Genomic DNA, 23253 nt, shown 5'->3' on the forward strand with positions numbered 1-23253 from the left:
CTCTCTGCCCAAAGAAAACCAGGATACTGGTTATCGTAAGAATTGGGGGGAGGGGGGGGTGCCTGGGTGGCTCAGTGGGTTAAAGCCTCTGCCTTTGGCTCGGGTCGTGATCCCAGGGTCATGGGATCAAGCCCCGCATCGGGCTCTCTGCTCAGTAGGGAGCCTGCTTCCCTTCCTCTCTCTCTGCCTGCCTCTCTGCCTAATTGTGATCTCTGTCAAATAAATAAATAAAATATAAAAAAAAAAAAAGAATTGGGGGGAGGGCAGGTGGGCTCTTAGGACAGGGCTGGGAGAGCCAAAGTGACCTCATGCCCTCTGCACCATGGGCCACATCGAACAGGTATCTTTTCTCCAGACAACATGCCCTTCTGTACTTCTCGTGTTTCCTCAAACTCTCCAACTTTCCCCTCATTTCCACCTGGTGAATAACTTCTTACCTTTATTTATTTTTTTTAGGATTTTGTATTTATTTATTTGACAGGGCTAGAGAAAGAGAGAGCACAGGCAGGTGGAGTGGGAGAAGCAGGCTCCCTCCTGAGGAAGGAGCCCGATGTAGGGCTCCATCTCAGGTCACCAGGATCATGACCTGAGCCCAAGGCAGCTGCTTAACTGACTGAGCCACCCAGGTGCCCCAACTTCTTACCTTTAAAAGAACGAGCTTGGGGTGCCCGGCTGGCTCAGTCCACAGAGCATGCAACACCAGACTAGGTATTATGAGTTCGAGCCCCACATTGGGCATAGAGCCTACTAAAAAAATTTTTAATTAAAAAAATAAATGAAAGAACTGGCTCAGAGGTAGAGCCGCCCCCCCCCACCCAAGACCCTACCTCACATCATCGAAGGGTGTGACTTTTCTCTAGGTTCCATAGCCATTTGCCTTAACTAAAGGACTTTCGTGTCTCTGGGCCATTTCTTTGCTTGACTGCGTTCACCATTAGGCTGTGAGTGCCCAGGAGGCAGAGAGTGAGTAGGTCTTTTTCGTGTCTATAAAACCCCGAGCCCAGCCCGGTGCCTGACACTCGGTCGGTGTTCCATGCTGGGGCCTTCATGAAGGAGCATCTCAGGAGAGGCTCCATGGGAAAGATGGCCTCTGGGAAAGGCCTGGAAGGCTCTAGGGTTTCGACAGCACCTCATACGGGAAGGCTGGAGTGAACTTCTCCTTTATGTGTTTGCTTGTTTGGTGTCTGTGTACTCACACTAGGAAGGAAGCTCCACCGGGACAGGGACGTTGTCTCTTGTGTCCCCGAAGCCAGCGCAGTACCTAGCACAGAGTAAGCATCTGGTATCTGTTTAGTGGGTAAATGGATAAGGCAGACCCTTATCTGCCAGAAAAGTGTTGGTGGAGAAGATGGGGCTTGGGAGCAGGGTGGTCTTTGAAGGAATCGAAGGAAAGAGTTTCTGGATCCAAAAGAAACAAACTTGAAATGAGGAAAAGTGCCTGGAGCAGGGAGGAAGGAGGTCCCCAGGGAGGAAGCAAGGTGGACAAACAGAACTGAGGGGTCCAGGGACCCAGGCACCATCGGGAGCAGGGCTCTGAGATGAAGGCTCAGGCACAGGAGCCCTAGCACATAGTAGGCCCTTCATGACCTGAACTGGCACATAGTAGGTCCTTCGTGGCCTGAACATCAGGATGTGGTCCCCTTCACTGGGCACAGGCAGGACCCTGCCCTGTGTTGGTGCACATACAGGAGTGTGGCCCTCAGCAGGTGGCACCTGGACCAGGACACCAAGGACAGGGAGAGGGAGAAGGGGATGACTAAAGTCTCTCAGGTGTCCTGGTGCAAAGATGGAGACGCTGACTGCGGAGTCAGGGAGAGAAATGGCAGCAGCACTCCGGGTCAACTGTACGTCTAACGAACAAGGCTGGCGCCTCGGAGGAGGAAGGGCAAGGGTGCACGAGGCCTTGGAAGCTTCCGTTCGGCTCCAGTCTATCACGAGAGAGGTCATCTGGGATCTGAGAGCCAAGACAGGCCTCTGTCCCGCATACCAGGTGGTTGTTTGGGCCCCGCATTGACCAGCAGGGAAAGCAGGCCATCCTGCTGGGTGGCCCTGCGCTGCCAACCAAGGGACACGTCTACACACCTGACTGATGGACGGGAAGAAACATGGTATGCTCTTCTTATTTGCAGTTAGCAAAAATTAGGAAGCACCTCAGTTGGCTGGGCTCTGACCAGGACAATCACGTACCCGCTGTGGCTGAGGCCTTGCGGCTGTCCTGATAGGCAGAAATCCTAGGTCTTTTTACAGCTGAGCACACCAAGGCTCCCGGAAGGACTCCCCCAGGCCACCCGCTGAGCAAATGGGGGCAGGTTGCAAACTGCTATCTCCTATCATTCCAGAAAATTCCACAGCTAGTGTGAGTGAGGCAGAAAGGAAGGCCCAAGTATACTACCGTGCATGTATGAATGAAACCAGGATTGAGGAGCTCAAAGCCAAGCCCTTGATGGAGCTGATTGAGAAGGTGAGTTCCTGGAGCTGGCTTTCCTGGCTCTCTTCTGGCCTGTGTCACCTGCCTGCCCCCTGCCTCTGGAACCAATGGGTCCCCCAGCTACCTCACACCCCCAGCCGCCTCACCCAGCTGGACTTTAGAACCTGTTGGAGCTGCATGTGTCTGACTGTGGGTGTCTGCACGCTCGTGCATGTGCTCATGTGCACACACATGTCTGCAGGTGGGAATCTCTGTATTGGGGGTGTGTGTGTCAGCATCATTGTGGATGTCTGTCACGTGCGTGTGTCTCCATGTATCTGGGTGAAATACGGACTGTATTTACAGAGAAAATGTTTCTCTACTTTGCTGCTTCCTCTTGCTCCGAGGGCATGTCTGTGTGTGAGGGAGGGGTATGTTCCAGAAGGACCAACAGAGAATCTTGGATCAGAGGCAGAACCTCACCCTGTAAGGAAGGCCCCACGTACCCCAGGCCTCCCCATCCTCCTGCAAGGAGGTTCTTGCTGAGCGTCTCCCAGTCTTGGATGGACTCTTGGGGGACCGCCCACGGCTGGCCAGGCTGCCTGGCACCCACAGAGGGTGGCCGTGCGTGCTTTCTGGCTGTCCCATGCTCCCTCAGTGCCCCTCCTCGTAGCTTGGCTGTGGGAAGGCATCACAGCAGGGTCGGGAGCTGTGGGCACCGGGGTTGGACAGCCCTCCCCTCTGGCACAGGCCCCACCTCCCAGTGTGTGCCAAGCCAAGGAGACGGAAGAGATTACAGAAATCCCAGCTCCGTAGCTGTGCCCGGCTGGCTCAGTCCGTAGAGCCTGCAACTCTTGATCTCGGGGTTGTGAGTTTGAGCCCCATGTTGCGCACGGAGCCTACTTGAAAAAAAAAAAAAATCCTAGCTCTGAGAGAAACTAGCGACCACTGCTTTATCAACCTTGTATTTATTTCTTTATTTTAGTTTTTTTTTTTTTTTTAAAGATTTTGGGGCATCTGAGTGGCTTGGTCTTTAAGTATCTGCCTTCAGCTCAGGTCATGGTCCTAGGGTCCTGGGATCGAGCCCCGCATCGGGCTTTAGCAGGAAGCCTGTTCTCCCTCTCCCACTGGCCCTGCTTGTGTTCTCTCTCTCTCTCTCTCTCTCACTCTTGCTGTGTGTCATTGGTGCGCTTGGTCAGGATCAGTCTCGCCCCAGTGGCGTCTCCTGTGTGTTGGTCAGAAACTCTGGTGAGGACCGTCCCTTGCCCCGGCTCCTGAGGTTCAGGGGTCAGATGACCGCTCCAGGGTCACGGAGCCGGTGAGTGGCAGAAGCACAATTCATGCCAGGGTCTCCCTGCCACCTCTCATCACCTTGCTGTTCCCTCTGGTCCCCACAGCTAGGGGGCTGGAACATCACCAGTCCCTGGGACAAAGACAACTTCCAGGATACGCTGCAGGTGGTCACCTCTCACTACCGCACCTCCCCCTTCTTCTCTGTGTACGTCAGTGCCGACTCCAAGAATTCCAACAGCAACGTGATCCAGGTGAGCCGGCCTGGAGCCCCAGGAAGAGGAATGGGCATGTCCTGGGTCTCACCTCATGACCTGTTCTGAGTTTTGCAAGTGCCAGGGCTCCGGCAGACTTGCCCTGGGAGACAGCCTCCAGGTTTCGGAGCCGGGGTTATTTCTGAGGCTCTGAACTGTGAGATTTGTATAGGCGACAAGTCGTGAAAGTGCAGCCTGCTGTTTTCAGGTGCGGGATCGGGGTGGGTAGGGGCAGTCACCATAGCACAGGTGAATCTCCGAGATTCGGACTGGTCACTGTGGGCCCCAAGAGTGATGTCAACTTCTGGGTCCCCCATCCTCGGCTCCCGGCCTTTGTGGCCCTGAGTCCCGCTCTTCCTACCGGAGCCTGCCCTAGCCTTGGTGTCAGCACACCCAGGGAAGCCCACCCTGCGATGCAGAAGGCAGGAGCCCAGGCTGGGCTGAGGTTCCTACCCAGCTCTGTCCTACCCACCTCTGTCTCTCCCTCATCGCATGACCTCGGCAAGTGACGTCTCTGAGCCGCAGTTTGCTTATCAATCAAAGGAACCGTAGTAACGCCGACTCTAGGTTGGCCCGGGTGCGCCCATGAGGCTGTGCGGGCTGCTGGTCGGGAATCGAGGCTCCCCGACCTGCCGCACCCTCCGTACACCCTCTCCCCACGACCTCCCCTCTGATCCTCACTCCAGCTCAGCGGGAGATCCTAGTTCCCCTATTTTCCAGAGGAAGACCCGGAGGGAAGCTTTGGTAGCTTGACGAAGGCCAGGCAGGGTGTGAGTGGCTGTTAACCACCACACCATCTTGGGAAATTTTTAGTTAAGTAGAAGCACTGTGCCAAGCCTCAGAGAAGCTAAGAGAGGAGGGTGGCTCTGACCCTTCAGAAGGGCCCAGAATCCCTGCGTTTGGGCAGGTGTGCTGCCAGACATGTGTCTGTCCCTGTCCCTGCCCTGGGTGGCCGCATCCCAGAAGTGGCCTCCGCCACCAGCTCCTGCTCCTGCTGGCACCCAGGGTGGTCCCGTGTTGCCATGTGCCAGCTCTCCCCACAGCGGACAGTGTACACGTGTGACAGGAGCCCCCCTCACTCCTGCCTTCCTCTCCAGGTCGACCAGTCTGGCCTGGGCTTACCCTCAAGGGACTATTACCTGAACAAAACAGAAAATGAGAAGGTGAGTGTAATGCCGAGAGAGTGGCTCCCAGCCCACACCCATGGCGTTTTACCCTCTGAGTGTCTCCTGAGGGTCCACACCTACGTGGGTCTTCAAAGCTGGAGTTGCACAGAGGTGTCACTTACCTGATGGGTGCTAGGCAGTCCCCGGCAGGGAAGGGGACCCCCCCCCCAGACTGGCTGTTTCACATTCAGGTGTCTTGGGCACAAGAGGCAGGGGACAGGTGTCCCTTGTCCGACTGTAGAGCGAGAGAGCAGTAATGGCCACTGTCGTTTATGGACTCATTTCTGGCCCTCCCAGTAACCCTGCAGGTACAGAACGTCTCTGAACTTCATTCCCCCCACCTGCCTGGTGGCCATTATTTTTACCTTGCCTTTTACAGAGGAGCGAGCAAGGCTCAGAGACACTAAGTGACCCACTCAAGGTCCCACATCGGTGAGGCTGAGATTCACATCCAGACCCACTGACTCCAAAACCCATGTGTCTCACGATGTCCCGGGGAAACCTCGCCTGCGGGTCATCGTCTCTCACTGCTTTATCCGCCCACTTGCACTGAGCAGGCAGCTCCCCCGTGCCCGCTGCTGGGCGGATACTGGTGACCTGGACAGGCATGTCCCTGCCCCCGGAGCTTGGGGTCTAGCAGGGAAGGGGGGGGGCGTTCATTAACTAAACACCTGTTATAGGCATAGTGATCACTTGTGGTCACTCAAGGGTGAGCTGAGAAAGTTGAGCACGGGAACCTAATTCCAGTCTGGGGACAGTGGAGAAGTGCAGCTCAGAAAACTGTGTTCTAAGAACTGAAAGACGGTCTGTTGGTAATTTCATGTGACGGGCATCCGAGAGTGGGTATGGGCTGGGACTGCAGGGACCCACCTGCCGGGGACCTGTGGGCTTTGTCCTGAGTGCTGTGGGCAGCAAGTAAGGCAGCACAGAGCCAGAACCTTCCCCATGGTGGCTTGGCCCCACCCCGCCCTCCACCCTTGTCCAGCGGGCCATGCGTGGGTGACAGCACTGACATCGCGGGGGCCGGGCCCACAGGTGCTGACGGGGTACCTGAACTACATGGTCCAGCTGGGCAAGCTGTTGGGTGGCGGGGACGAAGACGCCATCCGGCCCCAGATGCAGCAGATCCTGGACTTTGAGACGGCACTGGCCAACATCACCATCCCCCAGGAGAAGCGCCGGGACGAGGAGCTCATCTACCACAAAGTGACCGCTGCTGAGTTGCAGGTAATGTGGAGGCTGGGACACACCCAGGGCTTCAGGACATAGGGCGCTGGGCCGGGGTTTCTGTACCCACTTCATCAGGTCCTCAGAACAACCCTCTGAAGCAGGGATGGTTGTTACCCCAGTTCGCAGAGGGGAAAACTGAGGCTCAGAGACATTCAGTTACCTGCTAGAGGCCGCACAGCTTTTCTGTAACAGCATTTACCTGGGGAGGCTCTAGGGTCATGATGATAATCACCCACACTGATTGGGCATTTCTGGTCTCAAGCCCCAGTCCTGTGGAGCCTGGTGTACAGCAGGGGGCGTGAGGGATGGTTTTGTAGCCACTTCTCCCTTTGCCAGGCCAGAAGGTTGAATGACATGTTCAAGGCCCCGAGGCTCCCTAAGTATCAAGGGAGCTGGACAGTGGACTCAGGCTTGGCTCACAGGATCTCTGCTCTTGACATGACCCTTGGCAACCTCCTGGAGGTGTAATGGGGTTGCTTGCTCCCTGTCACTGAGTGTAACCCAGCTCTGAAGCCAGCAGCCCTCTGCCAAAGGCTGCCCCCTGGTGGCTCTTTGGGACCTGCAGGTGGTGAGTTGAGGTGATCACCTGCCAGTTTCATCTTTCCAGTTCACCATGTGTTGGTGTCTGGTCTTATCCCGGGTCCCCAGGGTCACAGAGGAATCAGCAGAGTAGCCTTGGCTAGTCTTCCTGTTTCCTGCCATTGCCTAGGAATGCCCAGGGAGGACTGCTTGCCCGCTGGGGAGGATGGTAGGCCACTTGGGGTTCCACCAGGGCATCTCCTTCCTCCTGCTCTCCTTGGCCAGCCAGGTCCTGCCCATCCATTAGAGCTGGCAAATTTCCTTTCCTTTCAGGAAGAACATCTTGGTCCCTACCTTTTTTCTGCCTCCATCCCTCCCTCTAACAGGTGTGTATGGGGCCGCCCTCGAGGCCTTGCTCCAGAGGTACTTCCAGGTCAGGGAGGCACACCAACGAGGAGACAATCCCGGACTCGCTGCTGAGTGCTTTGGGAAAAGGAGGGCCCTAGGGCAGGGATAGGGCCAAGTCAGGGAAGGGGATCTGCTGAGTGGGCCAGCAGTCTGGAGGCTGGCCGGCTGTCCCAGGTGGAGCTGTGGCCCAGGCAGAGCTGGGGCTGAGGGCGATAAGGCCACTTCTGGGTGCCAGCTTCCCATTAGGTCCCTGGAGATGTTGGCATTGGGGTGAGCGGGGCTGCATGGTTGTTATGGAGATCAGCAGGCTGTTGGCTACCATCTGGTGCTGTTTTTCCACCCCGAGGCCCAGAGGTCGAAAGAGATGCCGTCTGTGCCGTGCAGTTTGGTTTGCTCCAGGGGCCAGCTTCTCAGCCCAGGCGGGCCGCCTGCGGCCGCCCAGTAACCCCCACAGCAGCCATGGGGCCAGCCGACTCTACCCCAAGAGTGGCAGAGAAGACTTGGTGGCCCTGAGCACATCCGGCCCAGGGTGGCTTCCTGCTGCCACCCCGGGCACCCTATCACACAGCTTTTCTCTTTTCCTCCTCCTTCGCCGCTGCAGAGCTGCTGGGGTGGGGATGACGTCTGCAGAGGGACGAGCCCCGGGCTTGGGGTCAGAAGACTGCTCTGGCCCAGCCCCACGATGAGCTGTGTGACCCTGGGCAAGTCACATGACCCCCCCTCTTCGCACCTTGACTTCCTTCCTTGTAAAATGGGGCTCTGCTCACTCCTTCGCTCCTGCTGTGTTCCAGAACACAGAGAGGGATGGGGGCAGCCCCTGTCCCCATAAGGGGCAGTGGTTCTTCACTCTGGCCACAGCGTTCTTAGAAAACAAGTTGAAAACTATGGAGTGTTTACCAGAGAAACTGGGCATATGTTGATATAAAAAAATTATGTCTAACATTTAAAGATTAAGTCCTGGATCCCTGAAGCCAAAAGAATCTCTACCTGGGATGTCACTGTGTAAACTGACACGGACAAGTCAGACGTCGTATAGTAAGCCTTATTCGCATGTTGCTTTCTTGGTGACAGCCCACAGTTCCAGCACTTAACCAGTCTGATCCTTCCAGTCTTGGACAGAGACTGTCTTGGTGTTCCCTGGTGTCTGGAAATTTGGTTCTCTCCCTACACCCCAGGTGACTCTGGGAAAAGTGCACCTGCCTTCACAGTATGGTTCTAGGCTAGCCCCTTCAGAATACAGAGTGGCTCCAGGCCAGCCCCCAGCAGAGTCTGAATTCAGAGCCATGAATCGGACATCCTTCTGTTGCTTCTCTCGGGGGCCTGAGGACCTTCTCATTCCTCTCTGGGACCTTCCGCATCAAAAGTTATTTGGGAATGAGCCTGATTCTTTGCTCTTAATTCTCCAGCTGAGATAAAATCTGAAAAGCATCTTTCTTTTCTCTTATTTGCAAGCCTACTTGGGCTGGCTGGTTGGTGACCCATCAGTACCCTCTGGCTGCAGGTCTGGAAAATAGAGCTGACTGGTGTGCCCCAAAGGATTTGAGTCACAAGTGGAATGTCCTGGTTAGTTAAAACAGCCATCTCCATGGAGACAGATCGAGGCACACATGTCTAAGTTAGGCATTCACTAAAGCAAGATAGAAAATGTGAAAATTCTGGTATTCGACACGCACCTTATCTGGAGTTATGGGAATTTACCCGCACAAAACACCTGCTCTCCCTACAGAAACAGGCTTGTGTTAAGTACACAGGGATTTATCACCACCTGATGGCTGTGCCCTGATGAGAGTGTCCCAGTCGCCTGCAGTCTGTGAAGCTTTCGTTAATTGTATAAACAACGACATTTTGTCAACTTGGTGAGTTTCCCGGGCGTCTTTGCCGGCAGGTCCTGTGGGCAGCTGCCGAGCCCTATTTGACCATCTCACCTGGACACTCCCAGTTTCACAGCCCCGGAAACGTTATGGAGAAGCCCCAGACGTTGACCCACCTAAGGGGCTCGTGCCAGGAAGAGAGAGCAAACGGGCAGGTTAGGGAGAGAGGCCACTCGGGTTGCCCCCCGAGAGCCAGCACGCCGCTGCCTGTGGGAGCTGCCCTCCTCCGTCCTCTGAGGTCTTTGCTGGCTGCAGCTGAGCTGCCCTTTGAACCCAGAGAGATGAGTGAGCCTGGATAGTGGACAGGCACTGGTTAACTATGTGACCGCAGGAAGGTCACCTTAGCTGTCTGCAGAGTCAGCATCGTTAAGTGGAAGGTTTTGTGACTGTTCTCTCACTGAGGGCGTCATACGGATTCACCAGCGGGTCATCGATGCATCTGATGTTGTGGTTTGAATTTACATTATCGATCGATCTTCCCATCTGAAGGTCACGTGTAATGTGTCTTTCACTTTCTTTGTCTTCCCTTTTGCCCTTTTTCTTTTTTTAGGTTTTATTTATTTATTTGACAGACAGAGATTATAAGTAGGCAGAGAGACAGGCAGCGGGCAGGGGAAGCAGGCTCCCTACTGAGCAGAGCCCGATGCAGGACTCGATCCCAGGACCCTGAGATCATGACCAGAGCGAAGGCAAAGGCTTAACCCACTCAGCCACCCAGGCGCCCCATCCCTTTTGCCTTTTTTCAAGAGAACATGGAGAACAGAATTTCATAGAGTTCTCTTTCATAGAGAACAGAATTCAGAATCGTTCAAGCCCAGACCCACTCTGGGGAGACCTTGAGAATGATGACAATAGCTAATATCGGCTGAGCACTGAGTGGTCGTTACGTACCAGATACCATTCTAAGTAACTGACACATAGAAACACTTTTGCTGTATCACACAGTACATGTGGCTTAGAAAACACCGCCTTCTGGAGAATCACAGGACAAGAAATTAACTAAAAATAACAAGGCATATGGGAAAAACAGGACTTCGTTCCAGGCGCCTACAGTTTATGAAGCTCTCATTAATTGTGTAAATGCTTACAATTAAATTCAAAGTTGGGCAACTTTCAGGACCGTGTCACAGGCTTAGTGTAATTAGCCACTCACAAAAAGACAAACACAAACACGGTATGGTTCCATTTATACGAGGTAGCTAGAGCCATCAGATTCACAGAGACAAAAAGAATAATGCTTCCTGGGGGCTCCGGGGAGGGAGCCGGACGGATTATCGCTTAATAGGTAGAAGTTTCCGTTTTGCAAGATGAAATCAAGATGGATGGTAGTGGTGGTTGCCCAAGAGCGTGAATGTACTTAAGGCCACTGCCCTGGGCACTTAAAGATGGTTAAGAGGGTACATTTGTGTGTCTTACCACAATTAAACCCAAAAGTTGTACAAGTTTGTAATCAAAGCAGTCACTGAAACCTGGGGAGAGAGCACAGCGTGAGTGGAGGCTGCTTGGGGGGGGAGTGGAAAGGCTGACTGTGGACACAGAGACTCTGCAGATAGATGAGCCCTGGGCGATGGGGCCACTACCAAGTGAGCCGAGAGCAAGCTAGCTGTTCGAAGCTGCGAGTTACTCCAGGCCAACCACTGCCTCTTCGGGGAACGAGCTCCGGCACAGGCACTCATTTTAAATTATCTTAAAATCAAGCAGACCAGGGGTGCCCGGGTGGCTCAATCATGAAGCATCTGCCTTCGGCTCAGGGCATGATCCCAAGGTTCTGGGATCGAACCCCGCATTGGGCTCCCTGCTCAGCAGGAAGCCTGCTTCTCCCTCTCCAACTCCCCCTGCTTGTGTTCTCTCTCTCACTGTCAAATAAATAAATAAATAAAATCTTTTTTAAAAAAAATCGAGCAGACCAGGGCCTCTGGGTGGCTCAGTCGGTTAAACATCCAACTCTTGATTTTGGCGCAGATTGGATCTCGGGGTCCTGAGATCGAGCCGTGCATCGGGCTTCATGCTCAGCACCAAGTCTGCTTAGAATTCTCTCTCTAATTCTCTCTCTCTCTGCCCCCCCCAATAATAAATAAAAAAAATCTTACTTTAAAAAATGGCACTGGCCAGCTTCCTGTGCACCAGCTGAGCTGAGGGCTTTTCCTTTCTTGCTGAAGGTTGTCCTTCTGAGCTTGCTTTTTCAGACCCCATGCCTGAGAAAAATCACCTGTGGGACAAAGCACTGGCACTTTATTAATTTTTTTTTAAAGATTCTATTTATTTCTTTGTCAGAGAGAGAGAGCACAAGCAGGGGGAGTGGCAGGCAGAGGCAGAGAGAGAGGCAGACTCCCTGCTGAGCAAGGAGCCCGATGCGGGACTCGATCCCAGGACCCTGGGATCATGACCTGAGCTGAAGGCTTACCTGACCTCACCACCCAGGGGTCCCGCGTTGACGCTAGACAGTGCTGTCATTCTTGAATTTACCGTTCATTTAGACTAAGTCGCATGGAAGCTAACTGATATTACAGAAGCACGTGCTGAGTGGAACAGACACTATTAACCTATTTAACCCTTACACCAAGCCTATGAGGTGGGTTCTGTTATGATGAGGAAACCAGTTTTCAGATGAGACCCCAAGGCCCGGAGAGATTGATCCGCTTAGTCAAGGTGGTGCAGCTGGGAAGAGCCCTGGAACATATACCCAGGCTGTTTGGCTCCGGATGCTCCACAGTTTTCCATGATAGGCCTGTCTGGACTCAGTCTCTTCATCCATAAAGTGGGGATAATGGTACCTACCCCTAGGCCTGTTCTGAGGTTCCACTGAGTGAGGACATGGGAATCATTTGCAGGGGTGTCTGTCACGGGCAGCTATCGCTGCTGTCCCCGGGTCCCCTGTATTCCATCCCAGCTCCATTTCAAGTTGAAGTTGCTGTTTGGCTCCTTAGAATTCTGTCCCTAGCCTCTGACGGAAGTCGGGCAGCCATAGTGTGGTGTGTGCCCGGTGCACTGCTTGGCGCCCAGCTCCTTGGAGGCACGAGGGAGGCCCCGGGTGCAGATGAGCGGCAGCCCCCCCGGAGTCACCCTGTCTCTTCCCTTCCAGGCCTTGGCACCCGCCATCCACTGGCTGCCCTTTCTCAATACCATCTTCTACCCGGTGGAAATCAATGAGTCCGAGCCCATTGTTGTCTACGACAAGGAGTACCTGGGGCAGGTCTCTGCCCTCATCAGCAGCACAGACAAATGGTAAGGATGGCCAGTGGCAGCCAGCCCTTGGGGTCCCACACTGCCCTGCTCTGCTCGGGCCAGACAGGCGGGGGCAGCAGGGGACAGACGGGGAAAGTGGGCCCTGGGGAGAGGCAGCCAGTTCAGAGCCCTGCCCCTCTGCCCACCAGCTCTGTAGCCTTGGGCAAGTTTCTTGCCCTTTCTCTGGTTCGCGCTCCCGTCCTAAACTGGGGGTGGAAATAGCGCCTACCTTGTGGGGATGTGAGAACCGGGTGAGGGAATGACACGGAATGGGGCTCAATGTTCGCTGAATTTGAAGGTAATATTTATGATTTTTGTTATAATTTTAAAGACTTGTTGTGGAGGTTTTTGAAAACTACAGAAAAAAAATAGAAAAAAGTATTATCCAGACACTACTGTTGATAATACTTTTGGTATTGGTATACTATGGGTGTGTGTGTGTGTGTGTGTGTGTGTGTGTGTGTGTGTGAAAGAGAGAGAGATTGTGTGTGTGTGAGAGAGAGGGAAGTGAATTTTCTAATACATGGTTCCTTTTTTCCCCATCTTTGTGACCACGTGGGTAATCTGCTTTCCCCTTGACCTTCATCAAGAGCATTTCCCCGATGTCCCGCACTCCCTGCAGACCCCATTCTTCCTGGCTGTGCATCCTCCCACCAAGTACACGTAGTAGGATTATTGACTCACTCTCACCCCTCCTGTCACACATTTAGGGTGGTTCCAGTTTGAGGCTAGATGTTCACTGTTGTGAACATCGCTTGGTGCTAAAGTGACTTCTTTGCAAAGGTGACAATGGCCACAGATGATTCTCTGTGCCCTGAGGGGAGGGGGCATTGAGCTCTCTTTCATGGAGACCTTGGCATGGTGGCTAAGTTCTCTTTCCTGCCCCTCCTATTTTGAGACCTCCTCTCCCATCTCTGGGCTTCTGGTCGGGACATCTCCGAGCTCCTCCCTGCTCCAGTCCAGTAGCACTGCTCCCCGCCCCCTCTACCCGGTCGGGCGCTGCGGGGGGCGGGGAGGTCTCCATGCGGTGACTCCATGGCTCCCAGACAAAAGGCAGCTAGCTCTGTGACAAACACAAGTCACTGCACTAGGCACCAAGGGGTGTTCAAAGAGGACCTGGGTTCTGTCTTGAAGAGCTGACATTCTCTGTGCTTAGTAAGCAGTAATCTGCCAAACTAGGGCGGGTAAATTGGGTGGGGGGGTGTGCGGTGTGGAGAGAGCCTGCAATCCAAAGGCCGGGTTTGCGCGCCCCCTAAAGGTCAGTGTGGGAAGTGCTGTGATGCCCCCAGCTCTGGGCCCTTCTGAGCTGTCCGATCTGCTCTTGCCCCAGCTTGCTAAACAACTACATGATCTGGAACCTAGTGCGGAAGACAAGTTCCTTCCTTGATCAGCGCTTTCAGGACGCCGACGAGAAATTCATGGAAGTCATGTACGGAACCAAGAAGGTGAGCCTGTTACTGTGCTTTCCCATTCACCTGCTGAGTGCCTGCTGTGTGCCAGGCCCTGGGTGGGAGGCTCATGCGACCTCGGTGTCCCCCAGAGCCATGGAACTTGTGAGGGAGGTGGAGGATAGGCAAAGAATGGTGAGGGCCTCTGAAGGGGTCCCCTCGGATGTCCCAGGGCACACAGGACTGGATCTAAGCTAGTTGGAGATGGACAGAAGCTTCTAGAAAGAGATGATTACACTGGGTCTTAATGGGTGAAGAGGAGTCTTAGAGGGATGGATGCCTGGCTGGCTCAGTGGGAAAAGCATGCTTCTCAGGGTCATGAGTTACGAGCCCCAAGTTGGATATAGAGATTACTTAAATTAAAAAAAAAAAAACCAACTTAGATGTTTAGCTTCTTTACAGCAAAAGGTGGTTTCTTTTCTTTCTCTCCCCAACCCCTTCTCAGTGATGTTGATAATAAACACTTTCCTGTAACTCATGTGATCTTCATATCCCTGTGAGCTGGATGGGATCATCATCCCTGTTTTATACAGGGGACCCTCAGGAATACTGCCCCTTCCCCATAAACACAGAACACTTGGTGTAGCCCCTGGTTCATGGTAAGAGTGCACACGTGTTCCCTGCTCTTACCCTCCCAGCCGACCAGGTGGTCTCCACCTTCCTTCCAGTGCCCCCACCATGACCCCTGGGGGTCCATTCTTCCAGAGGTCCCAGGGCTCCAGAACCCTCACTCCCTCCCTTAGGACCCCACCACAGATAGGAAGCTTCCTGGTCACTTCTGCTCTTTCCCCTAGAAGGTGGCTGTCCCCCTCTCATTCGTGCAGCCAACAGGACAAGAGTCCTGTGTAGGGACACGGAGACAAGTGAGGTGGGGTCTGTGCCCCCCAGGGCCTGAGTCCACTGCCAGAGATCCTCAGATGTGCTGATGGGACACACCAAGTCAGGGCCCCAGGCAGGTCCCCAGCTGCAGAGCCCTCCCAACACACCCTGCCCCTGCGTCCCTTCCTGGAGTCCAGTGGAGTGGACAGAGCCAGATGAGTGCTGGCAGAGAATGACAGGTTATGGGTTCCTGCCTCTGGTCCCGGAGTCTATCCTGCGAAGGGTCCTCCTTTTCTCTCCCATCTGCATGTACACGCACCTGTGGCAGGAAGGGGACTGAGGGAGAGGGTGGCTGGGCATAAGAGACGCTTCTGAGGGTACCACGGGGCCAAAGCCACGAGAGCCACCTGGCCCTGCAGAGAAGGACCAGGGGAGGGCCTGCCTTCCCGCTCCTCCTGCACCTACTGTGGGTCAGGCCTGGGTGAGCCCTGGGTCACAGGTGTGACAAGGCATGACTCTGTCCCCTGGAGCACAGGGCCTCCCAGGGGACTTTATATGGGAGGAGTGTGAGCAGGACTTGGGATGGGCATCACAGAGACACCTGTGTGCGTGGAGTGTGCGCCTGCCTCATTGCTTATCCACCTGGGTGCAGAGGAGCGAACAGGCTCCGGGCAGTGAAGGGTTTCCCAGGTCACCCAGCGAGGAGGCAGCCAAGCTCAAGTTCAAACCCAGCTCCGGATGGCTGTGACTACTCGGCACTTTCGGCCACTCACTAGTGATGGTGATGATGATGATGATGAAAGATATTATTGTTAGATGTTTGCCCTTTATAAGCATTATGTCGCCAAGTTCCTATAACAGCTCTATGTGAGGAGCTGTTATCACCAGCCCATTTTATAGATGAAGAAACTGAGGCTCTCTGAAGGGAAGGGACTTGTTCAAAGATGCACAGCTCGTAAGTAGGGAGTGTGTTCTCAGTCCCAGCACATCTGATTCGACAGCCCACACGTGAGTTCTGCCCCACTCAGCCTTGCCTCGGCAGGAGCCAGAAGTTAAAATTGTGCCTCCTGGTGGTGACAGGGGTGGGGGGGCGGGGGCAGGGAGGCAGCCATGGGGAGTCGTTTAATAGGTGTGGAGGTTCACGTTAGCGAGAGATTGTTTGCACACCGGGACGAATATGCCTGACACCACCAACAGTTAGAATGGTAAATCTCAGGTCTGTTTTCCTATGATAGATAGCGGGGGCGAGCAAGCAAGGGAGATTTCCTGGGCCAGGCTCCGGGTGCAGCCATCTGCTCCAACCAGTGCGATGCTCCCAGCTGGCAGGGAGGCTTTGGCAGAAGCAAGGGCATTGGAAGACCCTAGAGGTGGGAGATTGTGTACTCGAGTCGCTACGTGCCCCGTGCGTGGTGTAAGGAAACAGCACGGAACTTTGGTTCAGAAGGTCTGTGTTTGCAATGTTCTTCCAGCCTTAGACCAGTCCCTTCCCTGGAGCAGAGGGCTCAGTGTTCCCAAGTTTCCAAAGGAGTAACCAGTCCCTAGCCTGCTGACCGGGGTCGTCTGGGAGTATACGAAGGGATCCCCAAAAGTCCGTCCCAAAGGCAGAGCCCTCCAAGCCATGTTCTTTATCCACACACGGGCGCACAGGGGGCACCTGCCTCCTGGGGCTATAATGCGGATTACCTGGGTTAGGGCCTGCACCCGGCAGACACTCAGCAAGCACAACCTACTGTGGCTGCCACTGTTGCTGTTATTACATGTCTGTCGCTCCCACTGGGTGCCCTGGGTGTTTCCATTGAGCCCCTCACAGGCAAGGCCCAGGGCCAATTTGTCTCTCAGTTCCAAACACCTAACACAGTCCAGGTGCAGAACTCTCCAGAAGGCGCTGGCCATGTGAACGAACGGACAAATGAACGAATGAGTGAGTGAGTGAGTGGGCTTATGCAAATGCTCTCTTGAGAAGGCGGTGACACTCCGCCTCTGACTCCGCCATCAGGGCCTGGGGCCCCCACAGGGCCATGAGTTCAAGGTCCCCCTGTCCTGACCTCCTGCGTGGGCAGCCTCTGCCAGATGTGGGTGTGTTGTGGGAAGGGGAGGGACATCTAAACGGACAGATGGGTGGGAAAGCTTAGAAGAACTTGGGCCGCTAAACTTAGGGAAAGCTGAGATGCCCTTTACTTCCCTTCTTTCGTGGAGGAAATTTCTCCCGCTGAGGTGTCATCTGCATACTGTAAAGTGTGCAGGATACACCACGTGCACAGTTTAGTGCACAAAGGAAATGTGTTCCTTCAGACAAAGGAAACCAACACCCCACTCCAAACAGAGACACTCCTGTCTCCCAATCATCCCTCCACCGTAGAGAAGCAGAAGGTCCACTGGGTGGGTGTGGCCGGGCGGGGGCGCGGCTGTGCGCCGGGAACTCTCCGCGGCTGGCTTCTCTGCTAATGGCTGTGAATTTCAACCATGTTGCAATGATCAGTAGTTCACTCTTGTTGCCAAGTAGCGTGCTGTTGTATAAAAATACCACATTTTGTTTCTCCAGCCACCTGTTGGTTGTTTTCAGTTGGAAAACTTCTGAATCAGGCTGCCCTGAACCTGGTGGATTCTACCACCTGTTCTTTGGGGTCAGGAGGCCCCATGGAGGATTTAGGGATGTGGGGGGCAGGACCACCTCTGGTGGTCACAGAGGGCAGGTGAGCCAGCAGGATGGGAACCTGCGTGGGTGTGCTTCCCGGAGCCCCGTTCCATGAGGCTGCAGCCTGCGGGGTGCCCACGTCCAGCTCCACAGCGGTGTGGGGCGGGCTGGCGAGCTTGTGGGCAAGACCCCGGGTGACCACAACATCCACGCCCTGCAGCACTGGGCCCTTCCTCTGCAAGGCCTTCAATGGGGTTGGGTCCTGGCCTTCTGGGAAGGGTTTCCTGGTGCACGAGGGTAGACAAGGTAACTTCTCAAGTCTTTGGCACCTGTATCCTCCACTTCCCCCAGGGTCAGGGCGAGGTGGGGGTGGGGGTGTGTGGTCAGGCAGGTCAGAGTCCCACGGCTGCCCCACACACACACACACACCAGTGACTGCCCCTTGCTGAGTGTCTGTCCGCGTCCTCGTCTGGCAAGGCCCACAGCCCTGCCTTCCAGGTTCATATCGATGGCTCTGGAAGATTCCATTCCTGATATCCTGTGCAGAGCCTGGCGTTCAGGAAATAGTAGATGGTGGCGATAAGCAGTGTTCAGTGGCCTCTTAGTCCAGTGTCTAAAATAACTTCCACCGTGTCCAAAAAGTCTCCCTGAGGTTCTGGAAGGAAGCACGGGCCCCAGCTGTTGCTGCTTCCCCCCAGATGGACAGGAGTTGGGGAGAAGGACGGGGCCAGTAACCCCTCTCCCTTGTGCTTCCAGACCTGTCTTCCTCGGTGGAAGTTCTGCGTGAGCGACACAGAGAACAACTTGGGCTTCGCCCTGGGCCCCATGTTTGTCAAAGCGACCTTTGCCGAAGACAGCAAGAACATAGTGAGTACCTCCCTGAGACGGTGCACCTGCACTCGCCTCTCGTGAACTTGGCAGCCCAGGCTCTGGTCTGCTCTGGACCTCTCCTGCTCCAGGCCAGGGCTCCGGCCTTCACTCAAAGGTCCTGTCCTGTTTTCTAATGACTGCTGTGAGCTACTGTGTTGCGTGGGGTGCTTGAACTACATTATCACAAACCTTGCAAGCCCCTCCCAGCCGTCTCCACCTCCACCCCCCATGGGGAACAAAGGGCCCAGCGACATCCTGTTGGCAGAGCAGCTCTGGCCTAACCGGTGACATCTTCCTTACCCCAGGGGGTAACCCCATGTCCGGACCCCTAGAGGAACATCATGGCTAGGTACATAACAGCCAGGCCCCAGTTCAGATCCTGGGTCCATCATCTCCTGGTTGGGTGATTTGAGACAGTTTTCTCCCTTCCTGGCTGACTTGGAAGCGGGGCTCTCCATCCTATAGCAGGACAGGAAATGAAATGCTACACATGGGGCACCCGGGTGGCTCAGTCGGTGAAACATCTGCCTTCAGCTCAGGTCATGATCCTGGGGTCCTGGGATCAAGCCCCAAAACGGGATCCCCACTCGGTGGAAGCTTGCTTCTCCCTCTCCCTCTGCCTGCCACTCCCCTTGCTTGTGCACACTCTCTCTCTCTCTGTCATATAAATAAATTAAAAATATTTTTTTAATACTACACACAGAGAAAGCCCAACAGAAAATGAGGGCTCAGTAAATGGTAGCTATTATATATTTTTTACAGTTTTTATTACTTACTTTAATTACGTAGCTATTATCTGCAGTCGAATGTTAGCAAACAGAGACTTTCCTTACGAGACTGGCCTGTCAGTGGCTGATAAAGAGTCTTTGTCTAGTTCTGTCAGCTGTCAGCCCCTCTGCTCTTTCTGCTGTGCGACTTCCTTCCTCTGCTCTAGAATCTTTGGGCTCCAAGCATGCCTGTGATGTTATTGTCCTCGAGAACAGCTGTTCGTCTCCAGCCTGAAACTGCTTGTCAGAACTCGGGTTCTCTAGATTTTAAAGCCTATTCTATCAAAAAGGGATCCTATGGTCTAGTAAGTCTGAAAAAGGGTACAAAAATTTTACACTTTCCAAAAGAATCGAAGTTCGTGTCACACATAAAGGCTCTGAAAAGTCCTGCAGAGGAGAGACTTTTCCAACTTTCCCAAATCTTGTCCTGAGCATCTGTGGCATGGATGCCTGGTTTATGGAAGTCCCGTCTTACCTTGGAGGACATAAGCGTTCTGGGCACTGAGGAGCCTGAGGCTTTGAGCTGATTCCTGAGTTTAGACTCTGGCCTCCTTCCACATGGTGTACCCATCCAGTGCCCAGACCTCACTGGTCAGCTTCTGTCTCCTCAGGCCAGCGAGATAATCCTAGAGATCAAGAAGGCATTTGAGGAAAGCCTGAGCACCCTGAAGTGGATGGACGAAGATACTCGGAGATCAGCCAAGGAAAAGGTAAGGCTGGCCCAGTGCCGGAAGGGGTGGCTGAGGCTTTCCACTTAGAGGCCGCAGCCACAGATGGAGGGGTGCATGAAGGGAGACCGGTCACATGTGGGGAGCATAGCATGGAAGCCGTCCTGCCTTTGGGGGTAAATATTCCAGCAGGATCGAGGGATAGCCTTGAATACACGATTGCATTAATGACAACATAAAAATAAACTGTGTTGAGTGTGTGAGGGCCAAATGCAGGGAGATGTGACATGTCTAACGGAGAACGAAGGATCTGATATAGTCCAGCAGGTGGCAGCCAGTAAAGGCTTCCCTCTGGGGAAGCAGAGAGCCAAAGGGTAAGTAGAAGTCAGGCCAGAGAAGGATCTTTCCAGGAAGAGAGGCAGAAGTCACGAGGGTGGGGGACTGGCCATTTCCTTTTGGCCCGGAGCCTGAGCCCAGCCAGGCCTGCTGGGCACTCAGTGTCCTCTGTATCTCTCCTGTCCAGGCAGACGCAATCTACAACATGATAGGCTACCCCAACTTTATCATGGACCCCAAGGAGCTCGACAAAGTGTTCAATGACGTGAGTGGCTCCCACCCTGTCCCCTTGTGTTCCCAAGTGTCCCTGAGGTCCCCACGTGGGGAAGAGCAGAGACAGGCTGGGATGCGAGAGGTACCTCGACTATCAGGGCGTCTCAAGATGCAGCAGTGTGGGGTATGGGGATGGATCAGGCACAAGGGAGCTGTTCTGTGCCCCTTCTCTCCTGGGCCCGCTTGAGGCCTCTGCCTCCCGAGGGCCACTGTCAGTGCCCAGCAGTCTGGACCAAATGGCGCCATGTGTGCCCTGCTAGACGCTCCAGGTAATGGAGGTGAGCAGGCCCTAGGAGGGACAGACAGAATTGAGGTCCCTGAAACAGCAGGAGGCGGAATGAGGAGTAGAGCCCCTCAGGTCACCTCTTCCTTCCTGGACCCCCAGATTGCCTCCTCTCCCCAGGGTCTTCCCCCACCTTCCCAGAGAAACCTGGACTTCATTTGGACCTTGAAATGCTAATGGGGAAAAAGGAGTGTGAATCCCAAATGCACGTTTAGGCTTAATTGAGGCAACAAGGATACTTGATATATTCCTGGTGGTTAGAACTTTCGGCAGGTTATCCCCGTAAAGGGATTGTGCTTCTGCCCAGAAGGATAGTCTTATGTTTTCTTGTGATTGAAGTTTGTGAAATTCAGGCATTTTTGCAATTATAATAACCTCTTGTCAAGGCTCTATTTAAAACCCAAGAATATTAAAATTACTTCTGAGAATATGGGAGTGACTCATTCCACAGCCTTTTTCCTTGAGAATAATTTAAGATGCTCTGAGGCATCATGACATGAGACCCGGAGGCTCCTGGGGACAGCCCAGGCACATCCCACAGGATCACAGTCCTGTCCCCAAGGGCCCAGTGTTTTACCAGAGCCCTGACAGAAAGCCAGAAAGCCCTGGAGCAGATCTGATGGAGAACCTTGCCCCTGAAAAGAGCTGAAAAACTGGGCCGTGCTGAGGAAAGTGTGCGATGATGCCTGTCTCCTGCCATTTCAGAGATTGACCCACACTTAATCTGTGTGCTACCCATTGTGGTAGCTACTAGCCACTACTATTCAATTAGCTGAAATTGAAATTAATTAAAACTAAATTGAAAAGACACACCAGCCACATTCGAAATGCTCAGTAGCAACATGTGGCCAGTGTCTGCCATACTGGGTCACACAGGTGTAGAACACACCTGTCTTCGCAGAAAGTTCTGTTGGACAGCACTGGGGAGATTCGCTTTCTTAGGCCCAGGCCCTGCTGCATTCCTGTGACACTGCTGGGTGCTGAGCAGCCCCGTGAAGCTGCTGGTGTGTCCTCAAATAGGAGAGGACACCAGGCCCCAGCGAGGTCAGAGCCAAGCGAGAACCCAAGCCCGTAGTCCCGAGCCCTCCATTCCAGCCTCTGACCTGTGGACCAGTCCCTTAACCTCGTGGAGTTTCAGCTTCCTCAGCGTTAGAAGAAGGGGTTTGCACGTGGGGAGCCAAGGGGCCGCCAGCCTGGGCGCACTCTCATCTCGTGACTCTGTTTCCTCTTGTCCAGTACACGGCCGTCCCGGACCTCTACTTTGAGAACGCCATGCGGTTTTTTAACTTCTCCTGGAGGGTCACTGCCGACCAGCTCAGGAAAGCTCCCAACAGAGACCAGTGAGTCCCTGGGGCCTTGCTGGGAGGGCGCTGGCTTCTGGGACACGGGGCTGCTCTGAGCCGAGCGTGCCTTTGTCACACACACCAGATGCCAGACGTAGCTGTCGTGAGTGCCATCTGACAAGTGGGTACCATTGCCTTCCCACTCCTCAGATGAAGAAACCAGGGACCGAGGAGATGTGCCCAGCCAGGAGCTGGGAGTGGCTCGGGTCACGTGCCCCTGACACCCCTCTGGTGGCCAGAGTGGCCTGGCCTCACCTGCTTCAGAGTTGGGAGCCTTTGGCTCCTTCTCTGCAGATAAGACGGGAGGAGCGTGTGACAGTCAAGTGTGAGCGGGAGTGTCTGGCCCAGAGGAGGCCCTCAGCTAGCAAAGATCCCAAATGGGCCCCCGGTAGCTGTGATTCCCAAACTGTACTGCACATCAGGACCCTCTGGAGAGGGTTTTTTGTTTGTTTGTTTTTTAAAGAGTTTATTTATTTATTTGTCAGAGAGAGTGAGAGAGCACAAGCAGGCAGAGAGGCAGGCAGAGGCAGAGAGAGAAGCAGGCTCCCCGCCGAGCAAGGATCCCGATGCGGGACTCGATCCCAGGACCCCAGGATCATGACCCGAGCCAAAGGCAGCGGCTTAATCAACTGAGCCACCCAGGCGTCCCTGTTTGTTTGTTTTTAAGATTTATTTATTTGAGAGAGAGAACAAGTGGGAGGGGCAGAGGGAGAGGGAGAAAGAATCTCAGGCAGACTCTGCACAGAGCATGGAGCCCGAGAGGGGGCTCGATCCCACCACCCTGAGATCCCACCACCACTGGAAGTGGGAGGCTCAACCCACTAGGCCACCCAGGTACCCACTGGGGGAAGTTTTTTAAAATATAGCTTGTTCCTGGACCTCAAACCTTCTTAAAATAATCTGGAATGAGATTTCTGTCATTTTTGGGGGCAGTATCCTCAGAGAACTCATATGTTGTCACCCCAGCTCTAGCTCTCAAAATAGGCTCCCTCCACGCCTAAAACCTTTTGCAGAATAAATCTTACCAAAAGGTGGAGGCAAGAATTCTCTTTGCTTCTGGCGCCCCCTCGTGGCCAATGAAGGTTTGAACATCTCCTCTTAAGATTGCTGTTTTCCTACAGAGGAACTCCTTCCCCTAAATGCACCAAAAGGCGTTTTTTTAATCTCCAGAATATGGCACAGATACTGCCAGAACATTCTGAGTTTATCAAAGTCTTTTAACTTAGCTTAAAATTTTGCATTTAAACTCTGCCTCCTGGGGCTGCCCAGGTGGCTCTGTTGGTTAGGCGTCTGCCTTTGGCTCAGGTCATGATCTCGGGGGTCCTGGGATTGATCCCGAGGTCATCTCAGGGTCCTGGGGTGGAGACCCACATCAGGCTCCCTGCCCAGCAGGGAGTCTGCTTTTCTCTCACCCTCTGCCCCTCCCCCCGCTCATGATCTT

General features: G+C 54.1%; 1 protein-coding gene across 3 annotated transcripts in view; it reads left to right on the plus strand.

Annotated features, from left to right (window-relative positions):
- The window catches only part of ECE1 (endothelin converting enzyme 1), a 115589-nt gene that overhangs the window by 80291 nt on the left and 12045 nt on the right, over positions 1 to 23253 (plus strand). For all 3 annotated transcript variants that reach the window (XM_047725612.1, XM_047725613.1, XM_047725611.1), the window contains 10 exons: positions 2340 to 2461; positions 3805 to 3951; positions 5049 to 5114; positions 6153 to 6344; positions 12228 to 12370; positions 13701 to 13815; positions 18029 to 18139; positions 19521 to 19619; positions 20101 to 20178; positions 21706 to 21809. In XM_047725612.1, coding sequence (XP_047581568.1) covers positions 2340 to 2461; positions 3805 to 3951; positions 5049 to 5114; positions 6153 to 6344; positions 12228 to 12370; positions 13701 to 13815; positions 18029 to 18139; positions 19521 to 19619; positions 20101 to 20178; positions 21706 to 21809 — 1177 coding nt within the window. The remainder of the gene's footprint in view (positions 1 to 2339; positions 2462 to 3804; positions 3952 to 5048; positions 5115 to 6152; positions 6345 to 12227; positions 12371 to 13700; positions 13816 to 18028; positions 18140 to 19520; positions 19620 to 20100; positions 20179 to 21705; positions 21810 to 23253) is intronic.

The sequence above is a fragment of the Lutra lutra genome, chromosome 4 (assembly GCF_902655055.1).
Source record: "Lutra lutra chromosome 4, mLutLut1.2, whole genome shotgun sequence".
Classification (NCBI taxonomy): domain Eukaryota; kingdom Metazoa; phylum Chordata; class Mammalia; order Carnivora; family Mustelidae; genus Lutra; species Lutra lutra.